The 25,483-nt window shown below is 47.0% G+C and overlaps 9 protein-coding genes across 9 annotated transcripts; 3 read left to right on the forward strand and 6 right to left on the reverse strand.

Annotated features, from left to right (window-relative positions):
• Positions 1-405: 405 nt before the first annotated feature.
• BP5553_00169 (Phosphoesterase-domain-containing protein) lies at positions 406-1,893 on the reverse strand (the record flags this gene model as incomplete). Its single annotated transcript, XM_032008792.1, has 3 exons — positions 406-1,300; positions 1,402-1,712; positions 1,783-1,893. 3 exons carry the CDS (start codon positions 1,891-1,893, stop codon positions 406-408), a joined length of 1,317 nt encoding a protein of 438 aa, XP_031872846.1.
• Positions 1,894-2,481: 588 nt separating this feature from the next.
• Positions 2,482-3,370, reverse strand: BP5553_00170 (uncharacterized protein; the record flags this gene model as incomplete). Its single annotated transcript, XM_032008793.1, has 2 exons — positions 2,482-2,775; positions 2,855-3,370. 2 exons carry the CDS (start codon positions 3,368-3,370, stop codon positions 2,482-2,484), a joined length of 810 nt encoding a protein of 269 aa, XP_031872847.1.
• Positions 3,371-3,839: 469 nt separating this feature from the next.
• BP5553_00171 (Uncharacterized protein) lies at positions 3,840-7,896 on the reverse strand (the record flags this gene model as incomplete). The annotated part of the gene is made up of 2 exons (XM_032008794.1): positions 3,840-7,439; positions 7,489-7,896. The coding sequence occupies 2 exons, from the start codon at positions 7,894-7,896 to the stop codon at positions 3,840-3,842; spliced, it is 4,008 nt and encodes a 1,335-aa protein (XP_031872848.1).
• Positions 7,897-8,327: 431 nt separating this feature from the next.
• On the forward strand, positions 8,328-9,940 carry BP5553_00172 (uncharacterized protein; the record flags this gene model as incomplete). Its single annotated transcript, XM_032008795.1, has 3 exons — positions 8,328-8,403; positions 8,462-9,144; positions 9,245-9,940. The coding sequence occupies 3 exons, from the start codon at positions 8,328-8,330 to the stop codon at positions 9,938-9,940; spliced, it is 1,455 nt and encodes a 484-aa protein (XP_031872849.1).
• Positions 9,941-12,475: 2,535 nt separating this feature from the next.
• On the forward strand, positions 12,476-15,349 carry BP5553_00173 (uncharacterized protein; the record flags this gene model as incomplete). Its single annotated transcript, XM_032008796.1, has 7 exons — positions 12,476-12,710; positions 12,763-12,873; positions 13,823-14,125; positions 14,177-14,248; positions 14,308-14,655; positions 14,897-15,111; positions 15,236-15,349. 7 exons carry the CDS (start codon positions 12,476-12,478, stop codon positions 15,347-15,349), a joined length of 1,398 nt encoding a protein of 465 aa, XP_031872850.1.
• Positions 15,350-17,641: 2,292 nt separating this feature from the next.
• Positions 17,642-19,571, reverse strand: BP5553_00174 (Uncharacterized protein; the record flags this gene model as incomplete). The annotated part of the gene is made up of 3 exons (XM_032008797.1): positions 17,642-18,637; positions 18,692-19,102; positions 19,164-19,571. The coding sequence occupies 3 exons, from the start codon at positions 19,569-19,571 to the stop codon at positions 17,642-17,644; spliced, it is 1,815 nt and encodes a 604-aa protein (XP_031872851.1).
• A 1,456-nt stretch (positions 19,572-21,027) lies between these two features.
• BP5553_00175 (uncharacterized protein) lies at positions 21,028-21,264 on the reverse strand (the record flags this gene model as incomplete). Its single annotated transcript, XM_032008798.1, has 1 exon — positions 21,028-21,264. One exon carries the CDS (start codon positions 21,262-21,264, stop codon positions 21,028-21,030), a length of 237 nt encoding a protein of 78 aa, XP_031872852.1.
• Positions 21,265-22,379: 1,115 nt separating this feature from the next.
• On the forward strand, positions 22,380-23,390 carry BP5553_00176 (uncharacterized protein; the record flags this gene model as incomplete). The annotated part of the gene is made up of 4 exons (XM_032008799.1): positions 22,380-22,452; positions 22,509-22,609; positions 22,663-23,131; positions 23,179-23,390. 4 exons carry the CDS (start codon positions 22,380-22,382, stop codon positions 23,388-23,390), a joined length of 855 nt encoding a protein of 284 aa, XP_031872853.1.
• A 67-nt stretch (positions 23,391-23,457) lies between these two features.
• BP5553_00177 (Uncharacterized protein) lies at positions 23,458-25,191 on the reverse strand (the record flags this gene model as incomplete). Its single annotated transcript, XM_032008800.1, has 5 exons — positions 23,458-24,096; positions 24,152-24,503; positions 24,556-24,692; positions 24,757-25,056; positions 25,108-25,191. The coding sequence occupies 5 exons, from the start codon at positions 25,189-25,191 to the stop codon at positions 23,458-23,460; spliced, it is 1,512 nt and encodes a 503-aa protein (XP_031872854.1).
• Positions 25,192-25,483: the final 292 nt, after the last annotated feature.

The raw sequence follows: 25,483 nt of genomic DNA on the forward strand, positions 1-25,483 counted from the left end.
GCATGCTGTAATTGTACTGGGCGGGAGATCTGACGCCTCAATACTTGATATTCAGGTGTTGAATACTCCCAATTATTTTATGAGGGCCTTTGAAAGCGGGGTATTGCCAGATGCAGCACGCCGCTGTCAGGTTTCTTGGCGTGCCGATTGCATTGCTTACAACGAGTCCGGCTTTGTTGTAGAAATAATCGATTATGATGCCAGATGGAACTGTCTCGCTCTCTTCCGGGGCTGGATGTGTGGATCGAAGGTGGAAAATTCGGACCAGACTTTGGCAGGAGGGAAAGAGACAGAGTACAAGGCACTAGCAGACTATGCTGCCTCTATCAGCTTATCGCAAGGAGTTATAACAGCAAAACCAAAAGGTATTTAATTGCAATATGTCAATGGTATCATAATCCTCCATCACAGGATAAACGCCGCAATTGCAAAAACGCCAAAACCAATACCTGCCCAATTGACATCCAACGCCATCATTCTACTCGTTCCCGAGGTTATGGTAGGGCTGTGCGTAGGAGGGGCTGTGCTTGGAAGGGTATTGGTGGTTGCAGGACTAGTCACACGTGGTGCAGGGGCCTGCGCCTTGTAAACTGGTGCGTTGGGATTTGATTTCCCATCCCCTCCGTCATATACGATCCCGCTCCCATCATAAGGCGTCTTTTCGCCCTTCGCCGAGCCCCAAGCTTCCATTACGCTAGGACCAACACCTTTACCCCCAGCACCAATCAATTGTAGATTTGGTGGAGGGATGGGTTTGTATGCTTTTTCGTCCGAATGTAGGAAGCCACCATAGGAGAGGGAGTTATTGACCGAGGCCATGTTCGATGGTGGATGGTTGTTGTAGCCTGTTTTCCTTGCCACAAAGTCAAAGACGTTGGCGCCTACGTCGTAGCGGCCTAGATTAGGGAGACCCCAATTGTTCTCCAAAGTCGAGAGTATGGAGTAATGAGTATAGAATGTGTCGTCGGTTGTTCCTTTCAGGTCTGCTGGGACTGCGCCACCTAAGAGAATTGACACGATTCGATTGGGGACAGAATACGTCTCGCTCTCATCATAGGTGAGGAGGATAAGAGTATTGTTCATGAATTCCTTGTTTTTAAGAAGAGGCGTGAGAAATGCTTGCGACCAATTTGCTGCGAACTCGAGAGTCGTATCGTGGCCATCGTTGTCCATATTCGGTGACATGTGTGCATATTGCGGGAGCTTATTTGTTTTGACATCGGTGTCGAAATCGGCAAAGCTTTGAATATTTGCAAGGCGTGTGCCATTGCGGCTAATGCTCTCGTAAGATATGAAAGGACTGAAGCTGTTAGTAACCACTTTGGGCATTTTCATTTCCCTTCACTATTCCTTCCGAGATTTCCAGACTGCCCAACTGGACACATAGGACAGGTAACTTACTTATGTTTACTGACATAAGTCCACTCACTGCCACCAGGAGCCGTACTTCCCTCACCCATATATCCCGGTCCCGGTATCCCCTCGAAATATCCTTTCCACGAGATACCCTTCGTGTCGAACAAATCCACCACCGTCGAGACATTTCCAGGTATCTTCGCAATTTCGTCATGGTCCATTCCAAAGTAATCACCACCCACAGATGCAATATAATTGGGTTGCGAGGGATGCGTAAGCCCATAGTATTGGGTGAGGAGGATGCCATCTTTCGCGAGAGCCTTTGTATGGGCATTCTTTTCGACTTCCACAAAGTCCTATAGGCAGGATGGTTAGTCGTTAGGTGCTTTGCACAATCTGTAAGATGGATATTCTGAAGGCTCGTACCCGGTTCTCGAGCCATATCGTTATAAATCGATCGAATGCCTTTCCCGGCGCATAAGCAGCAGACGCCGTCGCAACTCCGGCGCCAACCACCAGTAATGAAGACAACCACATGATGACCAGGTAATACAATTAATTAGAAGAGAAAAGCGAACGAAAGGACAAATATATCATCAAATTTGGGGCATCGCGACAAAGTCCATCGCCGCGATGTTGGTCCAGGTGTTCTTCTTTGGTCTCTGCTGAAGTGTAATTAGAATCCCTGTGGTCTCGACCTTCGGCATGTTGGCCCCTGCCCAGGCTAAGTCACGTTATCATCCCCCCTTTTTAACAAACGACTCCTAAAAATAGATAGCAGCAGGGGATATAAAAAGTCGGGATTTAGAAGACCTTGGGGATTTTATGATATTACCAAGCTGGAAGAGCAACTTCCCGTGAGCTTTTAAGTTCTGCGCATCTTGAAATCTCTCGTACTAATATTTTCACCTTTTAATAAGGGAGTTAATCTTCGGGAATAAAAGTTGATGTTATCATGAGCCTGGATACTGGTGGCCAGTCTTTTGCTTTTGGGTGGCAGCCAGTTTCATTGTTCATATTAATAGTGAGGTGCGCGGTAAAGACACCGCTCCTAGGTCCCGAAACGAAAACAGAGAAGTCCTTGAATCCCGTATTTTCTACCAAGTCCGATCCCTTCGCACCATATCAAGCGTCATTCGTATCCATAGCTGAGACGGGGACGGGGACGATCGGCGAATCATTAGCCATATCCTCGTCGCCCCCATTGGCTTCCTTCTTCCTGTTCGAAGCCTCTTGAGTCAACCGCATGCGGTCACGCTTTGTGATTCGGCATCGGTTTTTCTTGATACCAGCATTGCTCCTGTCATTCTTGCTGTCCGTAATCAAGGATGTCGGTAGAAATCTCTCCCTCTCTCTTCTCCTGATTGAACTCAATTCTAATAATTTGTGGTGCTCCATCCATCTTCGCTGGGTTCCAGTCTGGGAAAACTGTTAGCTGGTTCCACATACAAGAAAATGCAAAAGTGACATAAAAGCACGAGTAAAGTAAAAATCATACTAATGACATAGGATCCTTCTCCAATGCAACCAGATGATCCTCAAACTTCTGTCGCTGAATTGGTTTCATGTGCAGATACCGTCCATCACGATGTGCCCAACGATTATAGGCGGCAAGCTCCAAGGCTTGTTTCTCCTTCTTCTCATCAACCTCCATGTCAATTCTAACTCCTCCCAGTCCCTCAACCAAACCATCTTCGTGTGACTTTGGCTTCCGTTTTCCCTCTACAATATTGGCTCGGTCAATTTTGCCCATGTCATTGAAGATGGTAGAAGGCTCCGAGCTGTCGACTCTGAACTCCTCTGATAGGTCTGGGGATGGTTCCCTGCTGCTGCTTTCGCGAGGAGGGATGTAGGCGCCATCTTCATCGTCGCTCGTGACATACTCCATGTTCTGGTCTGGTGAGGTGGTCGGAGGGTCCAGCGACATGGAGGTCAGGGACGTCGACATTTGGTCAAGTTGATCGCTTTTGTTACCGCCCTCTTGCATAATGGCTTGGAGGAGAAAGGGCGCCATACTTCTTCGCACTTTGAAGGATGGGTTAGAATAATGATCAAGTTGGAAGACCTGGCGAGGAGAAATGTGGATTTGGGGCGGAAAAGGGGGGCGGTGGGGGTGGTCACAAATCCTACTATGATGGGTGTACTTATTGACGCTAGTTGTGTGATTTAAAGGCGAATACCGCAAATGGACAACAAGCCATGCTGGGGCTAGAATAGTCAAGTGGCGGTAAAGACTTTGAATGATCCAAATTGAGAGTTACTCAGTTTCGAAAATTGCCTACGTAGATATTTGGGAGAATAATTTTGATTGGCCAAGTGTAGCCAGAGACTCCAATTGACTGTACACTTAATATTGATATCAGTTACTAACAGATGTATGAGGACTTAACCACTACAGAATTACAGAAATTCGAGCCTATACTTAGGCCTAAGCAGCTCTCCTGGGTATAACAATGCAAATATCGCTCGTCAATATGCAACAATTATACAAATCCTAACCTTCCCCTGAAGTCCTCGAAGTCATCTGGATTTACAATCTCAACTTCCTTGCCCCTCCCTGCTCCCTTGATCTCCAAAGCAGGCAGCCTAAGCGTAACCTTCGCAGCGATATTACCTCCACGCTTCCTCTTCTCTATCCCGCGATTGGCATCTCGTTCAGTGAGAACATGTGCCTTCTTCACCACCGCTTCCTTCCAGCTGCTCCAAGCTTCATAATCTTCCCTCTGCTTTGCCGCGTGGTATTGTGGCGTAGACTTGACCGGTCGCCATGCCAGCCTGTTGCTGGGCATGGTGCTAAGGTCATATACTTTAGCCTTGGTAGTGAGATTAAGAAGTTCATTGAGGACCTCCTGTCCTTCGGCAACGACTAGGGCCTTGCGTTGATCTTCCTTAGAGATTGGCTTCGTCAACGGCTCCTCAAGCCAGTCGAGTCCTTGGGGATCGCTGAGGCGTGCACGTCTATTGTCCTCACGCAAATAGCGGACAGCAGCTTGCAGACTTGCGATCTCGGTTTTCAGAGCTTCCATTTCCCGGGCAGTAGCGACGGCTCGCTCTTGACCATCCTTTGAACCTGGTGCTGCAATTCCTAGCGCTTTTGTATCTTCCGCGACCTTTTTCCACTGCTCTCGGTCGGCATCAAGAGATGTCAACTCTTTGTTCTGAGTCTCGATTGATTCCGTTAACTCAGACTCTCGCTTCTTGGCATCTTCGATCCTCTTCTCAAGTTCGGTGATCCGCTCATTCTTCTTGGCGGCATCCCGCATGCGGCTCTCGAGTAGCTCAATCTTCACTGATGCCTCCTCTAGAGTTTGGTCCCGCATGGCGATTAATCGTGCCCGCTCATGGTTGTCGTCCTTCAAGCGGCGCATTTCTTCTTCAACGTCGACGGTTACCCTCTTGGAGGATCTTAATTCCTGAGAACGGAGAACCCATGGGGCTGGGGCCCGCTCGAACTCTTGAGTCATTTCTAGATCAGATGCCAAAGCGGCAAGATCCATCAGAGAACCGGTCAATGTTCTTAGCTTATTGGAGTAGGTGGAAAATAGGTCAGACTCGACAGAGGCAAAAACCGAACTCGTGGTCCCGTGGACAGAGGTTTGAACTTCTAGGTAAGTAAAAGGTTCGGTTCGTCCTTCCTCATGTAGCACAGTACACAGATCGGAGCCCACTTGGCGCGAAAATCTAGCCAATTCTTCGGTGGCCAGTTCGCATTGTTCAAAGGTCTGGATAGTGTCTGGGGTTAAGGATAGCGAGCGGCTTTTGAGATCTTCTAAAGCCCTCACAGCTTTCCCGATAACTACTTTGGCGCTACGAGTAGATGCGATGACAGATTCGGTCTTCCTAGAAAAGTGCCCAGAATGTTCATCGTCATCGCCTTGACTTGGCACAACAGTTTGAACCATAACTCGTACTGCCGACATTGCCGCGGCAGCATTCTCTAGATGGCTTTGCATGATTAGGGTGCGCATGTGAATTTCGTCGGCATAACTGGCCAGGCCAACCGAAATGTGTACTTCGGCGAGATGCGACATCAACGCGATGGTACGCTGAAGCTCACTGGCACATTGCCCCTCCTTGAGCTCGTCACGCCGTAGACCGTCGATCCAGCCATTGAGGGCCCTCTCAACAGGTTCAAGCTCATATAAGGCACCCTCGAATTTGACAAACTCCTCAGTCGAGCAGTGACTTATGGCATAGACAAAACGATCGCACATGGCTGTGACCCAAGAAAGCTTATCCAGAACGTCGCATGCCGAAAATATGCTTTCTTCATGTCCAATAGGTAACTGCCCAGTGACCCTTTCCTTGACAAAGCCATGCAGGAGATTTGCCTTGAAGCCCACTCGCTTGAATCTCAACAATGCCAAAACTGAGTCCCTGTCAGAGTGGAACGCGTCTGGTAAGAACAGTTGCACAATAGCCAAGTGCTCTGAAGCCTCCTGAGCATCTAATCGTCGAAGTTCTAGGTCGATCGTCTTGACTTGAGTCTTTGCAGCAGATACTTGAAGCTTCATGTTCAAGTCCATCATTGCACGCGAGCGGTTGTTGAGTTGTTCGGATTCCGTCTCGGTCACTTCGTGTGATGCCTTCATATCCTCCAAATCGCTTTGCAGGCCTTTCACGAGTTCCCGGAAACGTGATAATGTGTACTCCATATCTTCCAGTGCCTCTTCCCGCTCAGCTGCACGACGATTTTGCTCACTTATGACGCTATCCCTAAGTTCAAGCTCTGCTAGCAGCTCTTTCTGATCCTCGACAAAGTTAATTTCAAGTTCATCGCTGACTTCTTTGAGCATTTCAAGCTCCTCAAGCTTGGCCTCAAATTCCTTCTTCTCTTCTTCTAGGGTCATCTTGGAATCGGCCAATTCCCCGATCATGTCTTCAGCTCCTAGAGCGGCATCAAGCTGCTGCCGTAAGTCTTCAACTATAGCTTCGGTATGTGCGACCTTCTCCTTCACGAGTTCATAATTTTCCTTGATCGAGTCGAATTCTTCCAGGTCTTTCCGCAGACTTTCAACGTCAGCATTGAGCTCCAGCTCCTTCTGGCGCGTCAAGTCACGGAGCATCACGACAGCGTCTCTCAATCTAGCATTTTCCCGCTCCATCTGGAGCCATCCTTGGCTGGCCTTCTCTTCCGGGCTCATCTCTCCCTCAAGCTCAGCGTTTTCCTCTCTCAGCACCTCCACTTCCAATTCAAGTTCCTGCGTCTTTTCCTTCAAAGCCTCATTCTCTACCTTGTAGAATTCTGCATGCTCCTCTGCCATCTCCCTATCAAGAGTAGCCATCTCAAGCACAATATCGTGCTCTGCTTGTATGTTCTCAATCTGTTCAAATCTTGCTGCAGACTCCTCGAGTTGCCTTCGGAGGTCCGAAATCTCCTCGTGTTGTTTTTGGGCCTTGCTCTGAAGCATTTTTACTATAGCCTCATATCTTTCTTTATCGGCATGGACTTTCTCCAGATTGTTCAGCTTTTCTCTGTCCTCCAGGCGTTTGTTTTCGATGACACGAAGTTTCGCCTTCAGGGATTCGATCTCGCGGCTGGCTGCTGTACTTGCCGCTGATCCTCTCTGAGTTACTGGTGATGCTGTGCTGCGCGATGAAGCAGGTGATCCTTGCTGGCGTTCCAAAGCAGAAGCTCGTGTCAACAACGGGCTGGTTGGCTTCGTTGGCAAGCCATCCGCCCTACCGCCCTTGAGCGGCGAACCAACTCGGTCTTCATCACCGGTGTCTTGTCCGCTACCTTCACTGGTCTGACCACCACTTAGCTGACTTCCTATAGAGCTCACACGGTCAGCTCCAGGGCGAAGCCTTGGTTTTGGCGCCAAAGATGTTCGGTTGCTCGTAGTTCTACCAGCAGGTACAGATGTTCTACTTCCTGCCCCCAGACCTGCCCCGACAGGTGGTCTTGTGCGTGATGCTGGTAAGGACGGCGGCCCCATAGAAGTGCGGTTGGGACGGACAGCAGGTTGTGGCTTGGCTGACGAGGTAGACGATATTCGAGCATTGGAAGGGGTGCCAGTTCTCGGGGTCGGCACTGCCGATGAGGCTGCAGACAGCTGTTTCGTAGGAGATTTTGTGGGCGACTGTAGTGAAATCAGTATGGGACAGATGCTCAAGCCTCGGGAGACCTACTCGTATCAAACTTGAAGGGCGAGAGCCCCGGGTGGCAGGACTTGGACTCGCTGCATTCATGCTCATACGTTTCGCCGTCGCTGTATCTGGCACAGAGCTCATCCGCCTCCCCCCAGCTGGGGCTATGACACTACTTGGCCTGGAAACCCTCTTTATCGCTGCCGGCTTCGTCGTAGCTGCTGGCTGTGCGATGACCTTGACAGCCGACGGCCGAAGAAACATCCCCCGTCCCATTTCGCACTCGAAATATCTCTCCCCTTGCACGCTTCCATCGTTCTTGCCACTATCATCTTCGAGTTCAACCCCGACCCATTCTCCTGTTGCGAAGTGAGGTTGCCCTACAAAGCGGACCGTAGCAAGCCGGCCATCGGAGAGCTGGATCGTCTGGCCGATAACGAGTTCAGACATTGTACAAAACACATCGGACTGTGTTCCCACAGGATTCAGCCAATGCGAAATGTAATCTGGTGGCGGGAGGATTCGTGTATTAGTTGCTAGTTTTCCAGCTCAATGTTGACGTTGCCTTCGCGTTTGTCGAAAAGGAGACGCGACGCCAAGCCACCAAAATTAAGCTTAATTCCAAACGGGTCTCACTCAGGCACTTCCTTAGATGCAGTAGGTCACTAAAATTATATTCTTTGAAGAAACATGTATAAAGGTCCAAGTGAAGTAGTCTAGCACATTTCAATATTGTATCGTTTAAGATTTGCTTTTAAAAAGGCTCTTGTTCGTAGTTGAAATGAGAGATGCCTATTACGAGTACGAGTACGAGCAATATATTGAAGTGATTCTGCCATTGCTCACCGCACAGTAATCGCCAAGAAGAGCGAAAGCATAACATGTCCAAATCCATCGTTTCCATCATCTCGAATACACCCATTAACACCGATGGATTCTATATCCCCCCTCATCACGGTCCGTGGCTATTGCGACAGCCATGACGTTCAGAACTCTAATACCGACGTAAATCTAGTCATCGACCGCGTCCTCGAAAGCAATGGAGTCGATAAATCATCGATCGGGGTTGGGGGGACATTGACAGAGGTACTGGTCAGAGAGGCCGTAATATTCAGACTCCCCCAGGAACTCCTGGATACAATATGCGGCTTTGCAACTTATCGAAATAATGTCTGGGAGGGCCGGGGGGAATGGGACTACCGCGCTCGGCAGTACACTGCATATGCCCTCTGTGTCGTATGTAAGCGGCTGAAGAAGAGTGCATTCCAATTGCTCTATCAATCTTTCAAGCTCGAAAATTTCCACACAATGTTCGACTTACCGGCGACCCCCATGGGCACGGACCGTGATCCGTTAATGTTTCATTCAAGCCTGCGAGCCAACCCATCTCTCCGGCAACTTTGCACCGATCTATACATTGTTTTCCGCACCAAATCCTTGGAAATGGACGAACCAGACCGCTTCGAGCCGATGAATGACCTTGCTCAATGGCTTACCAACATTACACGTCTCAAAGTGGATTTCTGTACTCCTCTTGAAAGCGCGGAGACAAATCTAACTCGAACTGCTTTGAAATGCATGAGAAATCTTGAGGAACTTACGCTCGGCGGTCCTTTATCGACCAATGTCTTCGTCGATATACCCAATCTGGCACGTCTTAAAACATTGGCCCTGCGCAACATCGGCCATCTTCTAAATGTATGGTCACATTTCTACTGCAATGGGCCTCTATATTTTAGTCTCCCCTGCTTCGTCTACTTAGCAAGTGTGAACTTTAAATCGCTAACTGCCCTAATAGTGGGAGGACAGTAGCATGAAAAACCTCAAAACTCTCCATCTTAGCGACATTTCAAGCACGGAGGACGCCCTAACCAGCCTTATCAGGTGTCCGAAGAGGCTTGAGCATTTTACACTTTCCCATGACTACGTAGTCCCACGCCCCCACTACAGGATGCCTACAATACAATCAGCTCTTAGTTTACACCGAGATTCATTAAGGACGATAAGCCTCCCGATGATAGCTCAAATCGGTCTTGAGGATATGGACTTGTCTCAATTCTCGAAGTTAGAGTCGATACACATCTCCGCAAGTGCTTTTGGGCACTGCACCCAGAAGGTTGCACATTCTCTATTCTTCGGGGCTCAACAAACACGCACGTTTATTTTAGAGTTGTGGTGTAGAGGCCCCTGCTCCTTTCATCACTTGTGGCCAGCACCAGATGTAGACAAGATAGATTGGCTAGGAGAATTCGCTGATATCGCAACACCTCAGAATAAGCATCGGGAGATCATAATAACCTTCAAGCTAGATACTGCTTTTCGGCGTACGGACGCAGTCCAAATAAGCCAACTCGGTTATCTATGGGAGCGCCTGGGAGAGATACGACAGAAGCTAGCACTCAAGGGAATTGGGCTGTCATATACTCCACCCCCGATGACCAAAGCAGGGTTCGAAACAATTATGTCGGGCCATACTAGAAATGAACGGTTCTAGATATGGCGCATTATAGGAACAAAGCGGTTTTTTTTCGGGAATAACGCCCTATGAAGGCCATACTTCCCGGGGAGTGTCAAAATTCGTGGAACATTCGAATATTCAGCCGTCGCAAAGTGAGGTTATTTGGAGATCCGTAGTAGTCCTCGCCCTCTGCTACTGTATTTTGCATAGGAATTGCTTCCCGCCGGCCCCATCCTCCACATTTGACTGAAATACCGCCCGTACAACGTAAATTCTCTTCCCCTAATAGGCTTCTCCTGTTTAGACTTAATATATACTATTATATACTTGATCCTATAGAGAAGTAAGGCGTAGCAGGCTAAGGGCCGGAGTGTATATGGCCAAACTCACCAAATCACCAAATTATTCTCAACACATCTAACATCAATTACAACGCCAACGGTACTCCAAACACACTCCAGCACCAACAATTTTCCACCGCAGCAAGACCTCCGAAATCGAAATGGCTGACCCGTTGTTATGAGGCCATTGGGAATCGCACATCGTCCTAGCGTGTATAACCTGCGAAAAAGTCATTCTGCTCTCAAGGACCGACGAAGATCAAAAGACGGCTCGAACAACTTTACAGAACGTTATCGATCTTCTACTACTCGAAAATATCGAGTACGACTATTGGAAAAATCGCGACATGATGAACAGTCTGTTTTTGCCTACAGTCTATTCTTCGTGCAGCAAGTCGTCATCGTGGAAGACTATATCGATAAAAAGGACATATATCGAAACATGGCAGCCTTACCTAGCTATGTGCGCATATCTAGAAGGGGATCTATCACTGCTAGGGTCGTCGATAAGTATGGTGCATTACGAAGACATTAGAGATGTTATAGGCGCCGTCTGTGTGGTTCGGAGCGTCGAAGTGAATCCTACGCCAGAAGCTGCAGCACAGGTCAAGCCCTACCTCCAAAGTGGATTTCTATAGAATCATGAGCTTCGCCGGAGGATGGATATGTAGTCAGCCAAACAGAGAGAGGCAGCCATGAGTGAGGCTGTCGGGTAGGGACAGGACATTGGAGATGTGGAGTGAGGTTGGAGACGACATCGTGTTGAGGCTGGCGGACTCAGCTAAGCGGCAGCCTCGCGGAACCACCAACGGGGATTTGCATGCTTATAAGGATGCAGCCTGCCGCTCAAGCGCCTGCTCGAATCCAACGACGATGAGTCCGCCTTTCCATCGCCAAAGAAATGATTTCGATGATTGTATTAAGGGATGGCTCGAGAATCAACCGGAACAAGGGCAGTTTGAACTCGAGAGCGTTCCGCCAAGCTTCATACAGCATGTCACGAGCGATACTCCTGCCGAACCGTGGGCAGCGGGACCCCACGATAACGAACTTCAGAAACAAAAATTTGGGTTCGTCGTGGGGGTGCTAGGACTTCGGCCGGGTTGGCACAGTTGGTCTTGCACACATTACTGACAAAATACTATTATATGAAAACTTCAGACTCAGAAAGCACAGATTTCCGGACCTCTTTCTCTGGATCTTCGAACAAGGCCACCCCGGCTTGAAGGATCCCTTCGGGTAGGGTTGACTGCTTATCTAAGGCCCGCAGTGTCAGGGACTCGGTGACTACCGTACGACTATGAGCTGCGCTGGCGTAGCCTGGGCGCCAAGACGCTGTGCACTGGGGGGAGCGGAGCGCCCGATGTCTGCTGACTGATGAATGGATGATATCAAGAATGTCGATTTCCTTACCAGAAACAGGCGAATTGTTACTTTTCCTGTATCATCATCCAGATATCACTACAGTATCTGTAAGTGCCAATAATAGGTTTTATGGCCTCAACCCTAAGAACGCCATTAGGGCTAGGGCTAACATGCACACAATACTACGGGCTCTTTCCCAAGCCACATTCATGTTATTGTTGACTACGAGATACAGCAATCAATTCAGACAATAACCACCAATTTACAGTGGTTATGGAGGTCGGTGAAGCTTGCCCCCCCTCAGGCAGCCGTGCACGGCCTCTTGGCGCGCAAGTTACACCCGTAGTTGTCGCTGATGCAGTCAGTGACAGTGTTATTCGAAGTTTTCAGCTTTAAGCTTGCCTGCGGTATCGGCTTATTGCGGCTACAATTAAATCACATTGGGCCGGCTAAGCGGTGCATATGTACCTACCTATGTACTTTCGATCACCACGTCGCCGATGCAGTCAGCAATTGTGTTTTTTTGAATTTTCAGCTTCAAACTTCCCTACCGTATCGCTTATCGCAGCTACAAAGTGGCTGGCTAGACAATGCATATGGACGTTGGAACAACAATATGTCTTCAGTCTTGAAGGCAATGTTACATCGCCAAGAGTGCAAAGCCTGATTAAAATCGTATCATTACAGTGCTTCTGACATGTCTGACTACCTGACCCAAGATATAAGGGTGATGCAATAGCCAGGAGAAACTACCTTTGTCAACACCATATTGGATCAGCTTCACTCAACAACCGTATCAACTATTCTCCCTTTGATTCCATCATTCTCACTGCACAAAACAACGAAACCCTACCCATCATCCAACATGCTCAAATCAACAATTCTCTCTATCCTTGCATTGACTGTGCCTATGGCATCCGCAGTGGAGGCACTGGAGAAGCCTATGACACCCGCGATGGAGAAGGCGTTTAAATTCGGGATCACAAGCGACAATATTAAATGCCATACAATCGAAATTGACACTTGGATACCAGATGGGAAATGCCTTGGTTTACCCGGTAAACTTCTAAATCCTGGCAAGATTACATCTACATGTCGAGGTATGTAATGAAATAAGTCTTGACCTTAGTATATAAATCTGACACCGAGCAGTTTTTGCGTATATGGGTCGGGATTGCACTGGAAATGAGATACAGATCGTTACAAACGTCAACGGCTGGTGTTATAAAATTGACAATTACTACTCTATCAAAGCTTTTTGTGGTTAGTCCTTGTTGTGTCAAGAGCCAAGGGTAAAGGTAGTTCGGGGGATGCTTGGAGAAGGCTCGGGCTCAATTGGTTTCCAACTGTAGTAGGGCTGACCTTCGTGGAAACCTTTGCCACCTGATTGGATACTATCCCCTGGCCGGCCATCGGTTGCCTCAGCGCTAGCAAGGGGGTTCTAGCCACTAGAAATACTAGAATTTGAGCTTACATAACACGGGAGTGTACATACCAGCTAGCTAGAGGCACACTATTTAAGTATAGGATAATTTTCAAAAGTCTATAATACAACAACGAAATGCTCTAAAACTCTCGAAAAAGTTCGATATAATAATTAACTTATAAGTAATAATAGAAGAATTGCATATAACTATTTACTTTGCGTTACTGCCTTGATACGATCTATCAAAATACGTCAGCGACTTAATATTGATTAATTCGGTTTAGCGCTGAGGCAACCGATGGCCGGCCAGGGGATAGGAGCTCTAGATTTCTACTTAAGGAGGCTTTTCACACGGAATACTAGCGAACACAAACATTTGACGAAGATCCATCCAATACATCTTCTTCTCCGCCCCTTTTCTGAAAATTCGTACCCGTCGGATATGTGATATTCTTTGATTTGATCGAATGTCCTTGATCTATGCCAGGGACCCGGTGACTACTTCCAGCCGTGGCTGAAAATAAAACCGGCTGGCAAGCAAGCCAGGCTAGCGAGCTGAACACTGCCTTTCGCCTCGACAATTGTTGCGGCGAAAGCGAAAAATGCTTGGGAACATCTCCAGCGTAACATAAAGTAACAACGGTGCCATTTGTGATTAATTACAATGAGCAGAATCAACATTGCCTACGGAACGCGAATAGGAGGTGGGCCACAATTGAATGAGGCGACTCCTTTTGTATATTTCTCTCTATATAGAAAGAGTCTTACTTTGACTGACTAAGATAGCTGAGGTCCCCGACATTCTCTTTGACCAATGTCTCGATATATTCAAGAAAGACATCACCTGGTCATCCAACCCAAACATACTCAAAATCGACCCCAGAGGGGCAGCAGCTTGCAGGATCTGCGTCTTATTATCCTCAAAATTCTGCAGCTCGGAGACATCACAGCCCTTGGATATCGAGTACTTTCTGGTGGATCGCTATGGGTATTTTATTCGTGTTCACGATATCATGTTTCGACCCGCAGGATCAAAAGCCTTTATGGGCGACACCGTAAGGCTTGCGCTGCAGAAGATGAACCCAACAGGTAGGATGCAGATAATATAAACCCGTATTCTAGGCTCACTATTTCTGGCAGATGACGATGGAGATTTACCTCACATGATTCATTTTAAATCAAACATCTCCTCATTTACCAACTCGAGCCTGAGTATGTTACAAGCAGACAATTAGTTTAAAGAATGCCGTGAAAAACATCTGCGTCCAGAGCCCCAAGCCCTACCAAGAGCGTCAGAAGTCGACGGGTTCAGTTGGACTACACCAAGCCTGCGATGTTCTTCGGCCCACTGGGGCAATCTTACGGTTCGGAGGAGGAGATGTCAGATAATGGCGACTCGGAGTCACGAAGTGCTGAACAAACAGCGCCCACGATACATCAGCAAGTGAGGAAATTGTCGCTGGAACATGCCGACGTCACCTCCAGCGCTGTCATCCACGCCAGAATACCTCCCACGGTCTCCTCCTCAATCAGGCGGTTGTTAGGAGAAGCTGCAGATCCAGTTCTGCCTCGCGACATTATCTCACGAATCAGCTTTGCCTCGCCGACGGAATACTTCCGTGAGTCCAAAGCGCTCGAGATTCCTCATCCGAAAATAACGCGGCAATTCTTTAGGTATGTCTCGAAACTGTTCAATATAGCACGGGAATTATACGCTGGATCTTATGACGAAGCTGCTTGGCACCCATTGATTCGCATGATTCCTCCCCTCAACAGAACGACAAGCTAATCCCCACGGTCAAGGTTGACTATCTGCTCCAATTCAATCCCGGGCACCGACTAATCAACCCACTGTACAAGCCTGTCTTCCAATCACAGCCGCCCTCCTTTCGTTGTCCGCATCTAGCGATCCGGTCGCCGCGAAGACGTTTACCTGTCCGATTATTGAAGTAAAAGCACCCGGAGGCAATTTCCAAGAAACCAGCTACCAAGTTGCTATTGCCTCAGCTGCAATGTTGCAAAGACTTAGGCTACTGGATAAGGATGCTGATGACGGTGGTGACTATATGCCGGTCGTTAGATGGGTAGTTCATGGCCACTTTTGGACACTGCACGTCTCTTATCGGGAGATTGATAGGTCTATTGTATATTCCCTATCCGCTCAGTCATTCAACCACTCGCTGACAATTTTTTTGATAGAGAGTCTTAGGCCCTTGCCCCTCTGGGAACACGGCGACATACCTTGGCTTGGACCGCCTCCTGCGAATAGTTGAGGAAGTCAAACTTTGGGGAAAGGAGACATCTGCAGATTAGTGCGAGTACGGCAGAGGGAATGGGTCTCATCAATTCCAGTCTAAACTCACTATCTACATGTATGGTTTCCACAATCGAAATTCCAAATGACTGATATTCTGATATAGAGAAATATAATAGGAGTAAGACGGGGAGGTAGATTTCTTGTTCTGTCGGTCCTGTTCGTTACTAGTTGTTCTCGGTGTTCTTCTCAAAAATAGTGTTATAGTTCTCTTGCAATATCTCACGGTCGCTGTCATTGTCGCCGTAATCTCCAAGATAGTCCCACGTGTCTGCGTCTAATCGTTCATACTCTCGATCTGTTGTCTATCAGTTGCTTATCCTACCTATATCTATATCAGTGCACTTGCTGTGTTCGATTTCTGCTGGAGTTCTGCTCTCGACAATTGCCGACGCAGGGATACGATGAAGACAGATCAAGGCACCCTGAATGTGTTGTCTGGCACCCTCAGGAACGTTCAAGCTTAGCCTCTTCACTAAGTCGCTGAGTCTGAAGATGTGAGTCGTTCTCCGAAGTCCGACTCTATTGACAACGTGAAGAGCCCAGTTGCCTTCTGAATCCTTGTACTCACTCCAAGCTTCTTTGCGGCCCCAGTTCTCGGCGTGCCGTTCGTCAGAGAAAAGAGATATAAATGGTAGAGGATCTCGAGCTCTATATGAATTGCTTTTCTAAGGCCTTTCTAAGTTCACTCAATTCACTAGAGCGAAAAACTTTAGTGATATCAGAAGCTGTAAAATAAAAAGCGACACCCCCCGGAACAATCGCTACAGTCGCATATTACCCCGCCCTCCAGCATTTATTCTACCCCAAAACTTGACAAGCGCACTCTTTTCGATCCTCCTATTACTTATTCGAGTCCGCCAAACACACAAAATTTCCCATACCCACTCGAGCCAGGCCACAGCCACCTATGGGGACCACAGTCGCAGGAACTCGCGGACACGCAAAACTTCCCCCACTCGTTCGAGTCAGGGATATAGTCGCAACACGAAAGACTTCGTACTTTGAACTCGTTAATATTCGACTATGTCATAGTTCCGACGTCCAAAAACAGTACTGTCTCCTTTCCAGTACTCAAAGTCCTAACGTTACGACTATCTACGACCTCTATAGTAACAGTAACAAAGTCTTTCAAGTTACAGAGCACTTTAATATATATTTATCTTAGTTAGAAGTTCAGAAATATAAACTAGAAGAGTAGGAGATAGTTATAATAATACTGAAGTATATATCTACTAAATACCTCCTCTGCTGAAAGTACTATAATTTATAGTCCTAAGTTCTCAAGAGTATTACTTATATCTCTTCGTTGAAATTCTTTTATAGAACATTTTCAGAAGTAAATATTGGATTATTTCTAGATAGAGAAGTAAAACTTAATAAATTTATCTCTATAATTTAATAAAATCGAACTTAATATATTATACTTAGTCTCAGATCTTCAATAAATCTAGTTGTTACGAATATAAATACAAGTACTTTATAATTAAAGAACTATTTCTTTATTCGACTATAATTATAAATACAAAGATGTTAAACTAAAGAAGAAAAGAGAAAGAATGTAACTTTTCTGGGAATATATATCTTTTTAATAAATCATATACTATAAATATATAATATTATATATAATCGGTTAATAAAAGTAAATATATATATTACACGTTATTCCAATTCTATTATATTACTTTCTTACAGTTAACCTAATAATACTGAGGCTTGTGTATAGTAGAGCGGACGGGATGCCTATTTCTCCTCAGTCTATGGTCGTATGTGACAGCTATTTGCTTAATTCAATATATATAAAGCTCGAGTCAGAAGTATCGTGACAAAACAGGCCCGCGGAAAACATGTGATTACATCCTCAAGCATTCTCGACCCGCCCTACTTGTTACTCAGCACGGACTGATATGCCGCACAGCCAGCTGATCTTGGCCTCCAACATCTAAGAGAAACGGCAAAAATAGGTCATGATAGGTTGCGCTAGGCGGACTTTAGAGATAGACAAGTAGACAATGTTAAGTTCGGAAAATAAAATCACCCTATATCCCATCACATAGCCTAAACAGACTGGGCGTTGCCATGAGTAATTGACATACTTGTTGGCCTGAGGCTCCCTAAAATCTCTCACTCCTTGTCACACTTACTGATCTGTAGGCCAACCGGTGCGCTTGATTAAGCTTTGATCTAGGAATGGGCATGGGAAAAGGAACCAGAAATTTTCGACTTGTGTACTAAGTATGTTTGTATTATTTACGAAGATAGAGATGTCGTCTAAATTAGATAGTAATCGATCAAGCACATTTACCCTTCACGAGACTAGCACCTTCTCCAACTAAGCCATCGAAATAAGCCAGTACTGTTTCCAAGGGCACCATATCCATGAGCCCCAGACTTGGGTTCGAGCTTCGGAGAGCCTGTCCTTTCCACAGGACACGGATATAATATCCGCTGGCACTGGTAGGTGGTGCAGATGTGGGGGCTGGAGACGCACTCGATGTGGGCGTGACGATACAGGAACATGCCGAAGATACCCGTGCTGCTGATCCACCGCAGTTTGATGCAAACGAAGGGATCTTGGCGTGTGGAGATGCGGTGTATGTCGGGCAGGCTTTAGAAGCTGATGATGATTGCTGGATAAACTGCCTTAGGCAGTTATCGTGATTGCAATTCGGCGCAATGACTGAGGGCGTTGCAGTCACCATGGTAGTGGGAGATGGTGCCGAGGCGTCTTTCTTGTATAGCTCAAAAACGACCTCAGAGCCCATACCAGGCCATACCATTACATCAAGCTGTAATACGGAGAGCAACCTTGAGATGGAACCGTCGTGAGCTACATTGTGTCTGTATATCACATTGCTCTTTCCACTGATGAAATCTCGGATGTGAGTTGTGAACTCTCCAAGCCATACACCGAAACTGGTGGCACTTGCAGCCAAGCTGCGAGGGTCGTCGCGGTAGATATATGAATATTCATAATGGCCAAATCGGTAGACATTGTCGGTCATCTCTTGGGTAATGCAAGTTGTGGAGTTGACTCCGTTGACGATCTGGCATGGCGGAGGTTTGCTATGGCACTGGCGGGCGGATAGATTGTCATAATAATGATCAAAGCTGACGTGGAATCCCGAATCGTCAGAAGGTACACCAGAAATACCATCCAAGGTGGCATAAAGAGAAGAGGCAGCCGTAAGATGGTTGGTCCAGTTTGCGCCCGATTTAATGGCCGAGAACAGGTTGGAGGACACGGGGCAGCTATATGTTGGTTCCAAAGAGTCAACAGCGCTTTGCTGGGTTCGGTATTAGCATGTAATGGTCTTGTAGGGGGGGGGGCTAAGTCGCACCTGGACTAGCAATGGATAGTCTTCTTCAATTCCAAACATGCCATTAATCACCATGCCAGCGACCTCGCTCGTAATGACATTAGTTGTAACTCTAAACGAGACCTTATCGTTGGCATTGTCTGGCAAGAATCCTAGTAAATCATGGTACACCCCATATAAATCTTTTCCATGTTGCCAGGAATCATCAAGACCTTCGGCGGTAATTTGGGGGAACTGACAACTTCCGAGGAAGCCAGAAGGTAAGAATGGGTTTTGGGGAGAGGTATACCCTTGCCAGTAAGCATGTGCTGCTTTCTTTCCAGCTTTGGGTTTTCCATAGTAGAAGAGGCCTTCATCATCGCAATTCCAGTTGTACGACTCGACAGGAAACGAGTTCGAAGCATACACGGTTCGCTTGTGATGGCGATGGACCTAGAGAAAGTTCCTTATTAGGGCCCTAAAACAAGGAAGCAAACAGACTCTGGGCACTCACTAGTTCCACGTACTGAAGCTTGTACTCAGACGAAGGCTTCTTATATTCCGATGCCCGCACGTGGGGCATATTGCACCAGTTGTAGTCGCCATATTTATCATCTGGGGTCGTTGAGGTATCGTAGATGAACCCATAGACGTCGGACCCTTGCAAGACCTGGGTCAAATTGTTGATAGCCGTGGCATTGGGTGCATGCCAACTAAGATCAACAGTTGTTGAGGCTGCTGCTATCCGGTGGTGGACCAGGGATGCAGCAACGGTGGCCACGAAGTGGTTCACGGGATTCGAACGCATACTGGCTATTTCGTGGCTAAAGATGCGGTAGAGAACGATGAGGCCCAAAGGAACAATGAGTTTGACAATCCACGGGCGCCCAAAGACAGGCCACTGATGTCGTGGGCGGTCCATCCATATTTGTATCTCTAGATATTACGGAGTTTTGTCCCTCACCCTGGAGCTGAGCTCTCCATAAGTGGGCAGGTTATTTGCAGCTGCAGCACCTGGAGGGGCCACGTTTTGAGGGGAAGCGCCAACCAGTGATCGTCAGAGGGCAATTCCGTAGGAGCTATAGCTATCAAGGCAAAGCACATGTACCCGGGAGATAACTGTGGAGTTCATAGGCATTTAGCAATCATCGACGATATAGCTATTGTACCTAGTATGTACGTAGGGACGTAACAGTGGAGTTGTCGTAGTTGCAGTAGCGTTGCTACATACCTGTAAACGGTTGAAAGGAACGTTGCACGTGCTGGAACCTCGCCAATGACTGGCCACAGATACGCGGTGAATGGCGGTAATTAGCGGCGACCCAGCGCAGTGGTCACTTCGAAGTTCGCTCTCACGTTAGTCTTGTTACTCTGTATGTTTATTCCCGAGTACGAAGTATAGAAATTAGATGTGGACAGGCACAAAACGTGGCACTTGCAGTCGTAGCGGCTAGGTATGATTGGCAAACCAAGGTCTCTGTCGACAATTCGCACGGAGACAATTGGATAGCGGAGAGTCTCAAACAACCGTCAAGTGGGAGACGAGATACCGAAGGTAAGGTACATGTACAGTAGTGTAGGTACTGTAGTTACCTAGGTAGGTATTCGGAATAAACACACCCGTGTTGGGTCCACGCTTCCCTCCCCTACGCTCCTGATTTCCCTCCCAGGGCGAATCAGCTATTCGGCCAGTGTTCGCCGGTATACTAGTGCTTCCCTTCCACCCCCTCTTTACAAATCGATGTAGACAAGATCAGGTACTTTCCTTGTACGTTCCATTGTGCTTGTAGTGTCCGAGAGAAGCTGGAACCACGACCATCCTGTGCCGCCCTCTTCTGTTCCCACCGAAGGCATACTTTAAGGAGAGTACGTGTGGCCGAAAGGGTGTTCAACAAATCAGTTGTGACTCTCCCTCCTTGTGCCTCTGTATTTAAATCTAAGATGCATTCGGCAGTCGATCTATGGAATATCTCCCCCTTCCGACGCTCATAATTGGAACTCCAGGAATTTTCCTCAGTCTTCGCTTCAGGTCTCGATCGTTCGTTGCCACAATATATATATATATTGTGCTCCATGACACGATCGACTATACAGTCGTCGGTGTATGTGCCTCGATGGTCGCAGGGCAGCCTTTCCCATCTTTCGACTCGTGCAATTCGAAGAGCAATTCGATACTTCGGGCCCAGTTTCTCAAGTTCGGAAATAGCTATTTTAAAATATCAGCGTTGGTGTGCAAGGAGAAGGGAGTAAGGCGGAAGGGAGTACTAACTACACGCAGAGATTGTCGACATGCGCTGGGCATAAAGTGTATCCATCATGGATTCAAGAAGGGGAAGCTTACGATTAACCGTATGCGAGAGAAAATTGATTTACTTATGCTAGCGGTGGGTAGACATTCCATTACTTTCATCGATGAGGATGGAGTATGGAGGAACGAGCGCAGTGTTGAACTGGAAGAAGAGAGAAGTGGAAACCTGAGGAACTACGAGAAACATTGCTTCCGTAGCTTTTATTCCCTCGCCGTCGCAATTGTCTTGACGCGCAACTCGCGCATCTCGCTGGCCGATGATACGCTTAACAACGCCAAATTTTCGAGTTCTTTTTGAAGCACCCATGATCGTGTTTTCTGTGGGGGTGGAAAGGTTGGTAGATGTTGGACTTTGGCGATAAAGTATCGTTATCAGAAAAGAAAAACAACCATACACAGGTACCTAGGACCTAGGTACCTAGAATTACTAAGCAAGCTGGAGCGGACCTGAGCCAGCAACCTGAGCCGAAGTTGACTCGAGCTAGAAAATACTGTACGTGTAAATTAGATTAGATTTGCGAAGCCAGGCTTGGCGTAGGCACGTCCGCCTACAGGGCTTACCCTTTGGCGAGCCACCACTCCCTCCCACAGGTACTGACTGTAAAGGCCGGAATCACGATCGATAGTAAGCACTCGTATTGTATCTCTACCCGTTGGTAAACCACCACTCGGGTAGCCCCTTAATACAAGGTGAGGAGCCTCGGTTCCGTCTGCTAACCTCGGTTATAATACATTTTAGCGATACTGCTGTAGATCCCGTGACTCCTCCTGTACACCCCCTGACAGGGGTATGCGCTCCTGACACTTATACTCTTATAATTAGTCTTTAACCGTGCTGATCTATACCTTAGGTTACTATTTACCTACTTAACTATATCTATTTGTAGCCTAAGTTACTACTTTAGCTTATCTATTAGTTTATAATACTAAGAACTAGCTGCCTAGGTATCGTTTAGTATATAAAGTCTAACTATTATGATAATATAGTGTTGAAGTGCAGGAGGGCCCTTTAGTACTTGTAATGGTAGGAGGAATCGTGGATAAAACAACCAAAACACTGCAGCCAAGGCATGGGGATCAATTTGACGATGGTCGCGTTGTAGAATTATCGTCATGTTGTCATGCGGCCGGAGAAGACTCAGCCACTGGTTTAGTGTTCTTAAGAAAGGTGAACTAATGGTGTTAACTTGCAAAACAAAATTTAGGAATATTATTAATATCTTCTTATAATATATTATCGATTCTTGCTTACGTGACGCAATAGACAAATTGCGTCTTGTCGGTTAATGCTAACTAAGGAGACTAATGCAAATAAATACCGCCAGTACCACTGGAGGAGTCGACAAAATATTCCTTATTCTTTTGAATTCTTACCACGATTATCCAAAATCGTCTTTCATTTACCGTTCCATCGGCGAGATAATGTCTTCAATCACTGCAACTGAGTTGTTTTCGGTGCGGGGATTGGTAGCTGTCATCACAGGTGGGGGAACAGGTAAGAGCCATGTCAAGTCTCGAAGGCATGAAACCGGACGCTCATACTTCCTCTAGGCATCGGGTTGATGATGGCAAAGGCCCTTGAGGCCAATGGTGCAAAGGTGTATATTATTGGACGTAGGCAAGAGGTTTTGGAGAAAGCCGCCAAAGTAGCTGTATGCCCCTCTAGCATCTAGGCCGAAATGGATTCTCTCGCTGATTCATACAGGTACATGGAAATATCATTCCTCTTCAAGGTGATGTGTCCTCTAAGGAGGACCTCACTCGCATGGTAGATACCATCACCGCTGCCGAAGGCTTTATCAACCTCCTCGTGGCAAATTCCGGGATCGGAGGTCCCACTCTTGGTGACTTAAAGCCTAACCCAACGCTCTCAGAGTTTCGTGAATTTCTCTGGAACACCGACCAACAGGCCTTTACACAGACCTACCACATTAATACATCGGCTGTATTTTTCACTGTTGTTGCATTCCTGAATCTACTTGGAGCTGGAAACGAGAAGGGTAATGTTGAGCAGAAAAGCCAAGTGATAGCTACCTCCAGCGTTGGTGCATTCAACAGAATCCCACTGGGTTACGCATACGGAACAAGCAAAGCAGCTGTGCTACATTTACTAAAGCAATTTGCTACGACATTCGTTCCATTCGAGATTCGAAGCAACGTCATTGCACCAGGCTGTAAGTCGCGCGTATATCGAGGTAAGGAAGTGGCTGATTACTGATAGATTATCCGTCTGAGATGACATCGGACATACTCGCAAAGGGCGCTACCGAGGGAAAGTTCCCACGTTCTGTCATTCCATTGCAGCGAGCAGGAACCGAAGAAGACATGGCAGCCACGATATTATATCTCGCTTCAAAGGGTGGTGCATATCTGAATGGGAATGTTGTGGTTACTGATGGTGGTCGACTTTGCATTCTGCCTTCTACATATTGAGTAGCAACTGGAAATTGATTTATTTTTCGCCATTTGCAGGAGGCTATTCTTCTATTCAACTAAATAATCACCGCCTGCTTGTTTCTACCACATCAAGGATATAATCTTGCAGCATGGCCCTATCCCTCGGTATGAACTTTGCTCTAAAGGTTCTTGGGGTAGCTGCTGTTCCCTCGACATCAGCCAAAGCTTCCAGTGGATCTAAAGCAGCCTTGCTCGTTTCGCCTTCCACGGCACAGATTTGGAAATGTGCAATAAGATGCAGATACACAGTGTAAAGTGCATTGTGCGAGACATGAGAAGCAACGCACATCCTTCCACCATATCCAAAAGCAAATTGATGGGGATGTTTTTCTGAGTTCCCAAGCCAACGCTCAGGTGAAAAGCTCCAAGCGTCCTGAACTTCATCTGGGTCTCTACCACATGCCCACGAATTCAAGAATACCACCGTGTTGTCTGGAATTTCGTAATTCTGCCATTTTGCAGGACCCGATGTGGCTTTGGGAAGTGCAAGCCTCAAGACTGTAAAATACCTCCCAAGCTCTTTCGTCAGAGCTTGAACGTATGGGACTCGAAGGTTGCCGAAGTCTTTGCTTTCTAAAATACCTGCTTCTCTGATAGCTTCAAATGCCTTCTGCTGAATTTCTGGATTGTGTGCTAGGAACAAGATGGCCCAAGCAAGTGATGGCTGACTAGTATCCGCACCCTTCCGATCATGTTAGTTCTGCTATAATCTATGGAGGTTTTTGGAATTGACTTACTGCCATCATGCTTAAACTAATGCTCAAAAGCTCCTTCTCGGTTAACTTCGCAGATTCGGGGTCTTTCAAGACTGCACCCTGGATGCATGGTAAATCGGTTCCTTCATCAACTCGTGCCTTCAGTTGACGAAGCAGCACATCATGGTAGGCCACCCTGCGAGCACCCATAGCTGCCGCAGCGCCTGGTGTTTCTCCAAAACCTAGTTTTGACAGCACTGGATTTACGTAGCGTAACAATGGTATGTAATTACTCAAATTCCTTGCTGTTTGGCGGTAGTGGCTGATTCCTGCTTCAACTTCTATGATTTCAGCTAAGAGTGGGTTGCCTGTGAGGTCCTTTGAATCGGCAATACTGCTCTGAAGTCAGAATTTTGGAGCTTGGAACGCAGTTAAAGACTACCTACCGAGTCCCGTAATTGAGTGTCAAGCTCAAATTCAAGGCAAATCGGCGGGTGTATTGGCGGAAGTCGAGATCAATAGATCCATTTTCACAGTGTTCCAATATATCCTTCAGAAACTCTGTGGCTTCCAGCTTCAATATCTAAAATAATAGCCGTCAAATTTTAATAATTCATAGAGCAGGTTTCCGAATGCGTTCAACATACCGGTGCATATCCTTCCGTCCTCACTCTATTGAGGGCCGTTGCAGAAGATTTTCTCCTCTTTTTACAACTCTCATCCCAGGGACTTGTCCCAATGCTGGAAACCTGACTACTGACAACCTTATGGAGAACATAAAATTCAGGTCGAGAATTAAAAGCTGCACTTTGGCCGATGAGAAGATTCTTGGCGGCCGCTGCACTGTTGATCACTACGACCGTGGTGTTTCCGAGCGAGACTTGGAAGACTGGGCCATAACGCTGTGACCATTGCCTATAGATTTCTGCTTGGGATTTTCCACGAAGCTATGGAAAATCAGCGATGGTGTACTTATTAGAAGCGATTGAGGTCAGAACAGACCTGGAGTAAGCTGCCCACGATTGGATATCCTCGTGGACCAGGAAGCCCCGAAATGCGTGCATTCCATCTTGAGAATTCATTTTGAAGTAAGTAAATTACACCAAGGGCAAATAATAGAACAAATCCCCATTTCACTGACACCGCAATCGAAAAGAAATCGGTCAGAAACGACATAGTTATTTTCGTGTACTAAAAGGCCGAACTTGAGCACCTCAAAAATATGATATTGGTTTAAGCTGGGCAGTGCTTTGAATTTTCTCCTTCAGGAGTTCGAAGCTATTCATTTACAGCTCTGTAGATTGCGTGCTTGCCCCAGTATATTGCCTGGGCGCTAGAAAGTCGTTGCGTCACACTAGAGAGAGCTATTGCTTC

Source organism: Venustampulla echinocandica (assembly GCF_003357145.1).
Source record: "Venustampulla echinocandica strain BP 5553 chromosome Unknown scaffold_0, whole genome shotgun sequence".
Taxonomy (NCBI): Eukaryota; Fungi; Ascomycota; class Leotiomycetes; order Helotiales; family Pleuroascaceae; genus Venustampulla; species Venustampulla echinocandica.